At 41.4% G+C, this 12,949-nt stretch overlaps 1 protein-coding gene across 1 annotated transcript in view; it reads left to right on the top strand.

The window, feature by feature from the left end:
- The window catches only part of TXNDC8 (thioredoxin domain containing 8), a 37,075-nt gene extending 24,810 nt beyond the window's left edge, over positions 1 to 12,265 (top strand). The window contains exons 5-6 of the mRNA XM_068553384.1: positions 11,219 to 11,284; positions 12,203 to 12,265. Coding sequence (XP_068409485.1) covers positions 11,219 to 11,284; positions 12,203 to 12,265 — 129 coding nt within the window. The remainder of the gene's footprint in view (positions 1 to 11,218; positions 11,285 to 12,202) is intronic.
- Positions 12,266 to 12,949: the final 684 nt, after the last annotated feature.

Here is a 12,949-nt window from a genome sequence, read left to right on the forward strand (position 1 = left end):
TCAATGCAATCCCTATCAAACTGCCACTGGCATTTTTCACAGAACTAGAACAAAAAATTTCACAATTTGTATGGAAACACAAAAGACCCCGAATAGCCAAAGCAATCTTGAGAACGAAAAATGGAGCTGGGGGAATCAGGCTCCCTGACTTCAGACTATATTACAAAGCTTCAGTAATCAAGACAGTTTGGTACTGGCACAAAAACAGAAATATAGATCAATGGAACAGGATAGAAAGCCCAGAGATAAACCCACACACATATGGTCACCTTATCTTTGATAAAGGAGGCAAGCATATACAGTGGAGAAAAGACAGCCTCTTCAATAAGTGGTGCTGGGAAAATTGGACAGATATATGTAAAAGTATGAAATTAGAACACTCCCTGACACCATGCACAAAAATAAACTCAAAATGGATTAAAGACCTAAGTGTAAGGGCAGACACTATCAAACTCTTAGAGGAAAACATAGGCAGAACACTCTATGACATACATCACAGCAAGATTCTTTTTGACCCAGCTCCCAGAGAAATGGAAATAAGAACACAAATAAACAAATGGGACCTAATGAAACTTAAAAGCTTTTGCACAGCAAAGGAAACCATAAACAAGACCAAAAGACAACCCTCAGAATGGGAGAAAATATTTGCAAATGAAGCAACTGACAAAGGATTAATCTCCAAGATTTACAAGCAGCTCATGCAGCTCAATAACAAAAAAAATGAACAACCCAATCCAAAAATGGGCAGAAGACCTAAATAGACATTTCTCCAAAGAAGATATACAGATGGCCTACAGACACATGAAAGAATGCTCAACATCATTAATCATTAGAGAAATGGAAATCAAAACTACAGTGAGGTATCACCTCACACCGGTCAGAATGGCCATCATCAAAAAATCTAGAAACAATAAATGCTGGAGAGGGTGTGGAGGAAAGGGAACACTCTTGCACTGTTGGTGGGAATGTAAATTGATACAGCCACTATGGAGAACAGTATGGAGGTTCCTTAAAAAACTACAAATAGAACTACCATACGACCCAGCAATCCCACTACTGGGCATATACCCTGAGAAAACCATAGGTCAAAAAGAGTCATGTACCAAAATGTTCATTGCAGCTCTATTTACAATAGCCAGGACATGGAAGCAACCTAAATGTCCATCGACAGATGAATGGATAAAGAAGATGTGGCACATATATACAATGGAATATTACTCAGCCATAAAAGGAAATGAAATGGAGGTATTTGTAATGAGGTGGATGGAGTTAGAGTCTGTCATACAGAGTGAAGTAAGTCAGAAAGAGAAAAACAAATACAGCATGCTAACACATATATACGGAATCTAAGGAAAAAAAAAAAAAAGGCCATGAAGAACCTAGTGGCAAGACGGGAATAAAGACACAGACCTACTAGAGAATGGACTTGAGGATATGGGGAGGCGGTGGGGTGAGATGTGACAGGGTAAGAGAGTGTCATGGACATATATACACTACCAAATGTAAAATGGATGGCTAGTGGGAAGCAGCCGCATAGCACAGGGAGATCAGCTCGGTGCTTTGTGACCACCTAGAGGGGTGGGATGGGGAGGGTGGGAGGGAGGGAGATGCAAGAGGGAAGAGAAATGGGAACATATTGTACATGTATAACTGATTCACTTTGTTATAAAGCAGAAGCTAACACACCATTGTAAGGCAATTATACTTCAATAAAGATGTTTAAAAAAAAAAAAAAAAAGACAAAGGCACAAAAAAAGGAGGTGGGAGAGGTAATAAAGACACAGTATTACAAATCTTTTACCTCTTTGGACTCCACCCCCAGCATTGGGTAACTGAGCAGCCCCATAGGGCTTCTGCAAGGTCCCCATTCTAACCATTACATCCAGAACTGCAGGCAAACTATGAGACCTCTGAAATTCCCCTCAGGCTCTACCTGTTAGTGGTCTACACTGGAAAATCATTGGAACCAGAGGAAGTTTGGGGTGGCCAGGCAAAAAGACTAGTCCCTGTGAATTTCCCTCCTCTCTCAATAGAATTGACTATGAAGGCTGCCAGTGACGTTCACTGTTTTCCTGGGGATAGAGAAAAATTAAATATACTTCTTTGAGACCACTTCTATAAATGTGCTCCTCTCTTTCTTCTGGGATGGCACAACTGCAAATTGGCTTATTGAAGCAGTTAAATACTATTTATCTAGTATTAAAAAAAAACCCTAGAATCTAGCTTCTATGGAGTAATGTTATAAGAAATGTCTTTACATTTATGGTAAAACATCTGGCAACAAGCCACTGTCCATTAATGCCTTTTAAAATGTACACTGTATAAAAAGCCTTATGATAATTCCTTATAGGACATAGAGTTAGGAGAATGTTTGCCTCCCTTGAAAATATGATCAGCTTCCTCTCATTAGGTCAGAAGACTTAGGGAATCCCTTGGGTTTCTGTTTCCATCGCTGCCAAAAATCTCAGGATTACCTCCTCTACTCAAATACAATAGCCCCCCTTACCTGCAGTTTCCTGGCATTTCCTAACTGCCATCTCCACACTGGATCATCCTTTAATGGTTCTGTTATTTTATCTTGGCCTTGAGTCTAGCTCATTTCAAATATTCGCAAAATGCATAGACTATAAACAAAATAAAACATTAAAAACCTAAAACAAATGAAGCTACATAATCATGACCTAGGGTCATGGTGGATGATGGGCCTTCCCTGGTGCTGGAAGTTTTCATGCAGAGGTTAGATGAACATCTGGCTGGGATGCACTATAAACAACAGCTATAATTATTTCACAGTTTTAGGGCAAAGGACAGGCAAAACAAATTCTAGGTAATAAATAAGGTGGGTTTGTTCCTTCCTGCTGTATTCCTTAGTGTTTTCATCTAGGACATCACAGCATGTTCCAGTAAGATTCATTGTGGTTAAAAAAAGAAAACAAAAGAAAAAGAAAACAAAATGTGCATTCCTGTGGTGTCTGTCAGATGGGGAATCCAAAACCTTGGCTGATTTTTGTAACCAGAATAATACACTGTATTCTATTATGAGTAGTTCATAAATTTGGTTTATAGACCCTCTTAAAATCTGTAGACCCTCTTAAAATCCAGTGGAGACTATAAACTCTCTCTCGCTCCAGAAAAATATATGTATGCACCTAAACTGAAATGTGCATGTAATGCCTAGGGTATCCAATGAGCCTCTGAAGCCCATCAGTAGATCCCCTATGTGCATTACATTGCTTCTAGCTAAAGTTGGTATAAGTCTATGGAGTAGAGGAAAGGAAGACTAAAAAAGATTTAGCAAGTCTTGGCCAACTGCTTAAATATGGGCCAACTCTCAAAAATTGCCTCCCTCTTTTCATTTTTTGATATGAGAGTAAGATGGTTTCCTAAAGCAGTTAGGAAAGATGGGAGTGATGGGATATGAGTACATAGATGCTAATAAATGAGTTATTCACAAATGAATAATTCAGAAGAACTGAGCCCTCATATGGAGTGAGAAGAAGCTCTTGCCCTTATGTGTGTGAATCGCAGGGCTCCAGCTGAGGTCATGGAAGTCATTTCCAGCAAGCACCCTCCTTGAAGTTGGTACAGAGGTAGAAAGAATCCAAAGTAGGTGGCACCATCAAGTGCTAGAAAGAGGATAGGCTTGGAAGCAGGGGTCCCATACACAGTGTCTTCAAGGGCCAGGCAGGGACAACAGGTGACACAGTAGGAAGTGAGGAGGATGGCGGTCCCTGGAGAATCACCCTCCCAAATGCTCATTGTTCAAGTTCATAAAAAACAGTGACACACACACACACACACACACACACACACCCGCAAAAGAGTGTCTGCGGCTGGCTTTTGCCATCTCTGGAGTCAGATGATTGTAGGTTGAATTCCAAGTCTGTTTCTTATTAGTGGGGGACCTTGGGAATGTGTCTTAACCACCTTAAGGCTCAGTTTCATTCTTTGTGAAATAGAGACGGTATCATGTGTCTTTGAACTATTGTCATAAAAATTTGTGATAATATAAATAAAGTGCCCAGGACTAGTCTTTGTACATACTATAAAATGTAGCTATTATTAGAGCCCCAGGATCTAACTGTGCACCTATCTTCCTGAAAATGTATGGGTAAATAGAAATTTAGAAATGAAGGTTACCAGAGACCTCTAAAGCTCTTTTGAGTAACTACAGTATGCATTTAAGCTAAGTTATCTTAGCATTCAGGAGTTACCTACCAATGGTATTCAACCTTAATGGATTGTTTTAGTTACAGAGGGCTTCTGCATGAGGAGGAAAAGAAAAGAATTCTCATGTAGTCTTCAGGGCTCTGAGGGGTGCAGATCCCTAAAAGGGGTTACATATCAGCCCCATAAGCAGCTGATACATTATCAGAGATTAATTGACTGGAGGAGGCAAGAACTAAGTGACATGAAGGGAAAATCAGAGAAGTACAACAACTATTTATCATCACTTAGCAACCTTTAGCGCCATTGCTAAAGATGCAGCTCTCAGCTTTAGCAACGTAAAGGCAGTAATTACTTGTGTACCTCTTTTCTGCAGGGCAGGGATTTGGGTGAGGCAAGTGAGGCAAGATATTGCAGGTGTAGGGTGGAAACCTGTCTTTATTTGAATTTTTGATGTTTCGTTTATCATGGGTTTTTTGCATTAAATTTTAATACTTTTAAAAATATTTATTAAGATATTATTTATCTTAATTACTAAGTTTTTGGCATCCCTTAAATTTTCCACCCTAGTCCCAGCCCTGTTCTTCTCTGAATTTTAAATTGTTGAAGTACAGGAGTGTTTCATTCAGTGATTCACAGAAGGATTAACAAGACTCAACAGCTTGTTATGTTCATAGCTAAGATTTATTACAGCAATAAACACAGAGTTAAAGCAGCAGGGAAAAAAGAAGGGTGTTGTTGGAGTCTAGAAAGGTCCAGCACAGAATTCTGGTGTTCTTCCTTGTCCACGGATACTTAGGAGAGTGTTCTCCCTAGCAGTGAACTTCAGGGACATGTGTGGAATGTCTCTGCCTAGGGATGCCTTTTTGATTCTCTGGGTCTGAGTTTTTTATGTGGGGACTGGTCACATAGACATATCTTGCTAAGCAACCATTGCTGCACAACCAGCCATGACAATGGAAACTCAGCAATAAAACTAGGTGCACATCATCATTATTGACATTTATGCAAAACAACTTGACAAGCCAGCAATGGCATAGTCCATTGCTCCAGATATATATAACAAAATCATCCATCACTAACACGAGGAACACTTGGAGGACCACATTACCCAGGGGTTGGTGAAGGATCAGTCATGGTTCTCTTGGAGACACGCCAGGAGTAAGCAACCAGACCTGCTACATTAACTTTTTTCTCACATGGATTCATGTGGAAAATCAAAATGTCACCTTTATTAAAAGTAGCAGTAGTGCTAAATTGTGGTAACTGAAGAACATGGCTTGGACCCATGTCAAAAGATGTCTCACTACTCCCTTGTAGCCTAGACCTTGAGATGACCCCCACTACGATCGAATCTGGGGCTGCAGAGGACAAACTTCCCCGCCCAGGTGGAGGAGATACTGCTGCTTTTCATAACTATTTAGCCCCCAAAAGGGAGGACAGAGGGTGATAGCTTTCCAGAACTATCTTTAGAAGGCAGATGTTAGGCTCACTTCAAATGTGCTTTCCAGAAGAACAGACCTGTATCTTGAGCAAACACTCCCAAAAAGGGAGAGGAGGATAGGCATGAGCTCATACCTTTGTCTAGGCTCAGCTGATAAGCTCGCCTTTGAACTTGGGGAGAAGTTAAGGGATATAGGAAACAGGTATATTTTCCCAATAATGGACAGTTGAGCAGATGGTCTAATGGAAACATGAGAACAAGAGTATATGCCATTGAAAGGAATGGCTCCAAAAGTATTTTTATCCCGAAGAACAAAATTCCATCCCACACTTCCAGTAACGGCAGGATGACATCTAACCTGGCCAGAATCCAAAATCACTTGTTCTATTCTCAGTGTAGCTTGAGATGAATTCCCACAACATTAGACTCATACCTCTTATTCCCTTCAACAGAAAGCCACATCGTCCTGAGTGACTAACTCTCAGGCAGCTTCAGTTGATGGCATAGAATAAAGGTTGGCAAACTATGGCCCCGGGGCCAAATCTGACCCTCAGTTTTACTGGGACACAGACATGTCCATTTGTTTAACTAATTACCTGCAGCTGCCTTCGCACTACAATAGCTGATTTTGTTGCAGGAAGGGGGACCCCTTCCAGGGTCCGAGAGTGGGCTCTTGTCTAACACTCGGAAATGAATTGTCCAAGGAGACACACGTGCTGACAGAGCAAGAGACTTTATTGGGAAGGGGAGCCCGGGTGGAGAGCAGCAGGGTAAGGGAACCCAGGAGAACTGCTCTGCCACGTGGCTCACAGTCTCAGGCTTTATGGTAATGGGGTTAGTTTCCGGGTTGTCTCTGGCCAATCATTCTGACCCAGGGTCCTTCCTGGTGATGTGCATATCGCACAGCCAAGATGGATTCCAGCGAGGAGGATTCTGGAAGGTTGGTAGCACACATGGACTGGCATCTCCTCTCTCCTTTCGAGCTTTCCCGAATTCTTCCAGTTGGTGGTAGCTTGTTAGTTCCACGTTCCTTACCAGGACCTCCTGTTGTAAGATAACTCATGTAAGTGGTTACCGTCGTGCCTGGCCAGGACGGGCGGTTTTGCTCAGTGGTTCCCCTAACAACTTGGGTAGCCTCTTTTTTTTTTTTTTATAAAAGGAAGTTTATGGCTGCATTATCATTATAAAAAATGGACTATATTTTTAATATTATTATATAATTTATAGACTTATATAGAAAAAATTTAGATTTACGTAAAAGTTGCAGATAGTACAGAGAGTTGATTTGAGTAGTTTTGACAGAAACGATATGGCCTGCAAAGCCTAAAGTGGGTATTATCAGGCCCCTTACAAAAAAAGTTTGTCAACTCCTAACATAGAAGAAAAAAGCACTTTAGTCATTATTTATGCTACCAGTGTGCTAAGAAACAGATGCATAGGCAGTTTCTAAATCTGCTACAGGAAAATGAAAGTGAATTAGTATGTTACTGAAATCTCACAACTGGAACAAGTTGAGAAAAAGGCCAGCATAGATTAGGGAAAAGTGAGTGAACAGATTGCTTTATATGCTCTTTTCTTGAATGCAAGTACATACAAATTCAAGCTGTTTGAAACAGACTATTTCGAAGGGACTGTGTCATCTTGGTTGGATTTTGCTCAACTCCAAAAACCTTAACTGACCTCCTTGCATTTGCAGAGTCTGCCCTGGGTGTTGTGAAAGTCAAAGAGGAGGTGTACAAATACCTGCAATGTGATGCAGATGGTTCTAGGGAAGGAACGGGTGTGGGAGGAGTCAGAGAAAGAAGCCAAGATAGGAACAAATGGTGATTAAACTGTCCACCTCTCAACAGAAGGTTGAGGGACTTTTAAACGTTCTCTTGTTGGACATATCCTTTTCATTTTATTCATCAGTTTTAATGTCTTAATAAACCCTCCCTAAAGAAAAAGAACATCATACTATTTCAAATTATAAACTCGTACATACAAATACTTCCACAGCCATCCTCCAAGAAGTATCTTGTGTGGGTTGGTTGTTGGGCTTTTTGGTTCGTGTTGTGATTGTTGCTGTTGCTTGGAGAATTTTGTTGCTGTTGTTGTTGTTTTTAACTCACTACAGAGGTTTGAAAATTGTTGAGCTTTCATACAGCTGGTCCAAATATAACTTCAGTGTTGACTCAACTAAATTGCATGTCAACTGGCCAACGCATTTTATAGTTATCCTATGAGGACATCACTAGCCAGACTCCTTAATTTATGTTCTCAGAAGTCACTGTCTCTCCAGCCCCTTTGCGTTTTCCCAGCGGCAGGAATAAACTCTTTGTAGGTGATTGAATGTCTTTGGCATACAGAACTGCCTCTGGTTGCACCTGGCTGGTGGGTAATGAGAGGATGAGGTTCACTTTATTATTCTGTTTTTGTGTATGTTTGAAAATGTCCATAACAAAACTTCAGGGTTTTTTTTTTAACTGATTGTTGGCTATAGTTGGTTCTCTAATGCAGGAACAGCCACTCCATATCCCACTGGTCTTTGCAAACTGGAGCTTGTAATTTTCATTAGCAGTCATTGCTAGGGTGGCAGCCATCCATGAAAAATGAAGGCATTGAGAAGAACAAGGTAAACACTGCTTCCTAATGCTTCAGAGTGGAGCATGCCCTTGAGAGGTACAGCCAAACATTCAGGTTAAAATGAGAAAATATTTTGAGCAGAAATGATATGTTAATGGCCTTGCATATATATCCTTTCAAAAGAAAGTTACTTATAAAATAAGCTCTTATCAGTAAGCTGCTCCTCATTTATTAACTACTTTTATGAAACTCCTGTATGCAAAGGCCCATGCTAGACAGGGAGACACAAATATAAAATTTGTCTTTGGCAAATTGGGCAAAGAAAGAATAAAATAGATAACACCTAATCCCCGAAACTTAACACAGAGTCTTGGACCCGGACCTCAATGACCAGAAATCAGCTTAGTTCAACTCATTTCAGGCCTAACACCATTAATAGAGCACCTACTCTGGGTAAGGTTCTGGGCTAGATACTAAAACTAGGGGCGGGAAAATAAAGTACGGTCCCCATCCTTGATCTAGTGGGGAAGACAGATAACAAAATCAACTCTTTAATCGTGGAATGCACTAGAATAGTGGATACTATGAGATGACAGAGAAAGACTTCAGGGAAGTCTTCATGAGTTAAATCTTAAAGGATGCTTAAGATTAGCAAGTGATTTAAAGCTGGGAAGAAGCAGAGAGTTAAAAAATGTCACAGGTACGGGTCAGGAATTATTTGATAATCATACACCAATAGTATAAAATTGTACAATTATCACTAGAATGTGAGCTCTGTGAGGGGCTTTTGTCTTTTTTGTTCACCATATGTCTGGCTCATGGTAGGCACGCACTAAGTATTTATTAAATGAATAAATAAATCCAACTATAAAGTGTTGCTAGAGTCCAGAGTTTACGGTAGAGAGTGTGACAGTGGAGCTAGAAAGGACAAGGTCGAGGAATTCTGGTAAAAAGCTTGGATTTTATGATGATGGAGAAACACTCAAGAATTTCACAAAGAAAGCATGATGGGATGTGTGTTTTTGAGCTTCAAGGGGGAGAAGAGACCTCAGGGGCACAGACTGGAGAAAGAGAAACAAATTGTAAGCCGTTGCTAAAACCCAGGGGGAGGTTGATGGGGTAAAATCCATGGAATTCAGAGACAAATTTAATGTCACCTAAAGCCGCCTGAATGCCTAGCATGAAAAAGACTGGCAATACCAAGTGCTGTCAAGCATGTGGAACAACCAGAACCCTCATCCCCTACTGGTGGAGTGTACATTGATGCAATCACTTCGAAAAACTGTTGGGTATCTCCTACTAAAGCTGAACTCAGTAATCCCCCTTGTTGTTGTCAGGTAGACAACAGAACCCAACAAGAATGGGTGCTCATTTGCCCCCAGAGATGTCCCCACAAAGTTGTGGAAAAGGATGTTCCTAGCAGCACTCTTGATCATAGCCAAAATGGATAAACTGTGTTATAGTCGTACAATAGAATACTAAAAAACAACACTGAAAAATGAATGTCTGGCCATTACACAGATAAATATCAGAAACATCACGTTGAGTGAAAGAAGCCAGACACAGAAGAATACACACAACATACTGTAGAATTCCATTTATAAAAGTTCAAAAACAGACTAAGCTCATTTATGGTGAAAAATCCAGAATAGTGTTTGGCTTTGGGCACAGGGTAATGATTGGGAGCGAGGAACTAAAGCTATATCTGCATCTCGATCTGGACGTGGTTACACAAGTGGGCTCTCTTTTGTAATAACTCCCCAAACTGTATGCTGACATGTGTGCAATGTTCTGAATGTATATGAATGTTCTAAGTGACCTCAGTTTCCTGGCTCAGGTACGAGGGTGGGTGATGGTGCCCTGTACTAGGCTCCAGGTATCTAGAAGGAAGAGGAGTCACATTCAACAGTAGCCAAGGCTCTTAGCGCACTTGTGGCTTCTGGCTGCCCGTGTCACAGCACAGGCATGCCACATCCCCATGGTCATGGAAATCACCCCTCCCTGGAAATCTCCCTTCAGGCCTGTGCCTTCCTATTTCTAATACACTTATAGATTGTGCCACTCCTCCATGCAGGGCAGTGTCCTCCAAGAAGAGATGCCCATCTTTAGGGGCCCCCAAACTCTCTTTGGCTCCACACTGCTTTTTGGCAGTGGGGGAGATCCTAAGATAAGGAGTCGTAATCAGATCCACTAGAGTTATTGCCATAAGAATGACAAAAATATCATCTTCTAGACCACTGGGGGTGTGGGGGACTGTCTGGGATTACATGGCGGTGGTCGTGGGGAACAGACACACCTTGGGAACTTCTCATCCCTTCTTTGCCAGTGCCTTTCTTCTGCTCAGCTAGTCCGTGTGCCCTTCACTGGAGTCAAGCCACTCCTGAAGCAGAGGGGTAGAGGATAGAGACTCAGGAGGAATCTTGGACAGAGGACACAAGGAAGGATAAACGGGAGCCACTGCAAACATAGTACCTTTCCAGCTCCCATGGAGAAAGACAGACTGAGACTGGGGTGAACCCCAAGCCTCTCCCACCCTGCATTCCACCCCAGCATTGGCTAGAGACAAGGGATAAAGTTCCTTTCCAACCAGACTGAGCTGTCTAGAAAGTCCTAATACCCCCAAGTGAAAAAAGTATGCCCAAGCTCCCAACCTCCAGCCTCACGGAGGATGCCGAGTCTTCCTTTGCCTCATCTTGGTCAGGAGTTTCCTGGCAATGGGTTCAGTACTTTGGTCAGTTGGCTAAGCTTAGCATCCTTTTCCTGTCCCCAGCCAAGCCTGGTCATTCAGGTGGCCAAGCCCTGCCTATGTTATTGCCAGGACTTCTTGTCTTGGTACCTGCTCTAGCCTGAGAGGAGTATGAAACTCCCTTCATGCCCCAGAGGCACCATCCAGCTGCCACTGACTCTTAAGAAAGAGCCTTTTGCAGATCCTTTCTGACACCTTCCTCCCCTGGTGGCCAAGGCCAAGAGAACTATTTATAGAGGAGATGGCTGCAAACCAGGCAACCCAGATAAATCATGAAATTCTGCACCCACACTTAGGTAACCCTATTCTCAAGAATCAAAAGAGCAATTTGCTGCTTTAGAAGTGGATCCCTGAGCGAGCCGGTAAGTGAAACGGGATCAAGACAGAGGCACCAGAGTGGGGTTTACTTTCAAGGAATAGAATGAACCATGATGCCCACAGGCACCATTGCTGTAAGGGGAAGCAGAATCATTAGATGTGGGCGTAGTTTCTTCTCTGCTGCACACTGAGCACTGAAGTTAGTTCTAGACTTTTCTAACCCCGGCCCCCAAAGTCCTAACACCATTTCTGGCTGCAGAAACCTCCCTCACTGGAAACTCAAGTCTTCATCCAATCTCAGCCTCATTTTACCCACACTCTTCCTTCTCTCCAGCCACCTCATACAACTGGTACTAAACTGATCATGAATAGTTAAGGGTCTCTAACTTCCATATTTCATCAAACATAAGCTGTGCATTGACAGATGCACCATTATTTTATCTCCTACTGAAAAGTGTTCCAAATAAAATATACCATCCCCTGTGAAATGCATCCTGATTCAGAGATGTGAGAATTTGAAAAGAAAATGTGCTTCTATGAATCAATTAATTAAACTACTATTACCTGGGCTAAAGTCAGGGCATGGGAAATCACAAGCCATTTGATTTCAGGGGATCATGTATATGAATTAACAAGCCCTCAAGATCAGTGTATAAACGCTCTGAGAAGTTTCAATGATTGGGTTTCCTCATTTCCAACAATGTGATATGTTTTAGATCTTAGTTTAGAGGAACATCGTGGAGAATTATATAAATCTGGCAAAATATTAACAAACAATTTTGAAAAGGTACCAAATAATTAAAACATCAGAAATTTAATGTGTTTAATGTGTGTTTAAAGTATCTTGCAGATGATGGAAATGAGTAGAGGGTAAGTTTATAAACAGGAACAAAATTCCTCAAAGCTTCATCTTTGCCATATTTGAACCAATAAATATTTCACCTTTGTGTATCTGTGAACAGATTTTTGAACTTTGTGGAACTGATGCTAAAAAACTGGAAGAAAAGATTCGAGAACTAATGTAAGCTGATCTCCAAGACAAAATACACTTGCAACGTTTTAAAAGGCCACCGTGAATATGTTTGTGTTTTTATTTCCAGCAAACATTGTGGTGTTCTATTGATCTCTCTCCTAATGCTTTACAGGTGGTATTCCATATTGCTATCTCACTGCAAAAATTGTTGGAACTCTTGTGCTATCAGAGATTGTGTCATTTGCATTCTCTCACTTGGCCTTTCCACTTACTCTGAGCACATTCCTTAGGCAGCGTCCTTCACAGCAGAGGCCCTGCACAAGCTAAGTAATACCAGCTCAATGAGAAAGTTTTCCAGAGATTGTGGAAGATGGGATCCATCGCAGCAATCAAGAAACAAATAAATGTCTTATTGGCCTGGTGCACTCCAAATACATAGAGCCATCTTCCCAATTGAGTCATTGTTTGTAGTACAAAATTCTTCTCCAGTGTATCACCTTGTATTAGAAATGTGTCATTGGATAAAAGCACATATAAATAGCTATGCTTACATGTATAAAAACTTATTACATGCTAGGCAATATGCCAAGCCTGTAGCCGAAATTCGACCTCTGTACACTGATACTGTATGGAATTTTGGAGACAGTTTTGGATGAAGTAGAAAAGAATTGCTTTACTGCTTTGCTGGGCCAAGGGGGCCACAGTGGGCTAATGCCCTCAAAACTGTGTGTCCTGA

This window comes from Eschrichtius robustus, chromosome 10 (assembly GCF_028021215.1).
Source record: "Eschrichtius robustus isolate mEscRob2 chromosome 10, mEscRob2.pri, whole genome shotgun sequence".
NCBI classification, from domain to species: domain Eukaryota; kingdom Metazoa; phylum Chordata; class Mammalia; order Artiodactyla; family Eschrichtiidae; genus Eschrichtius; species Eschrichtius robustus.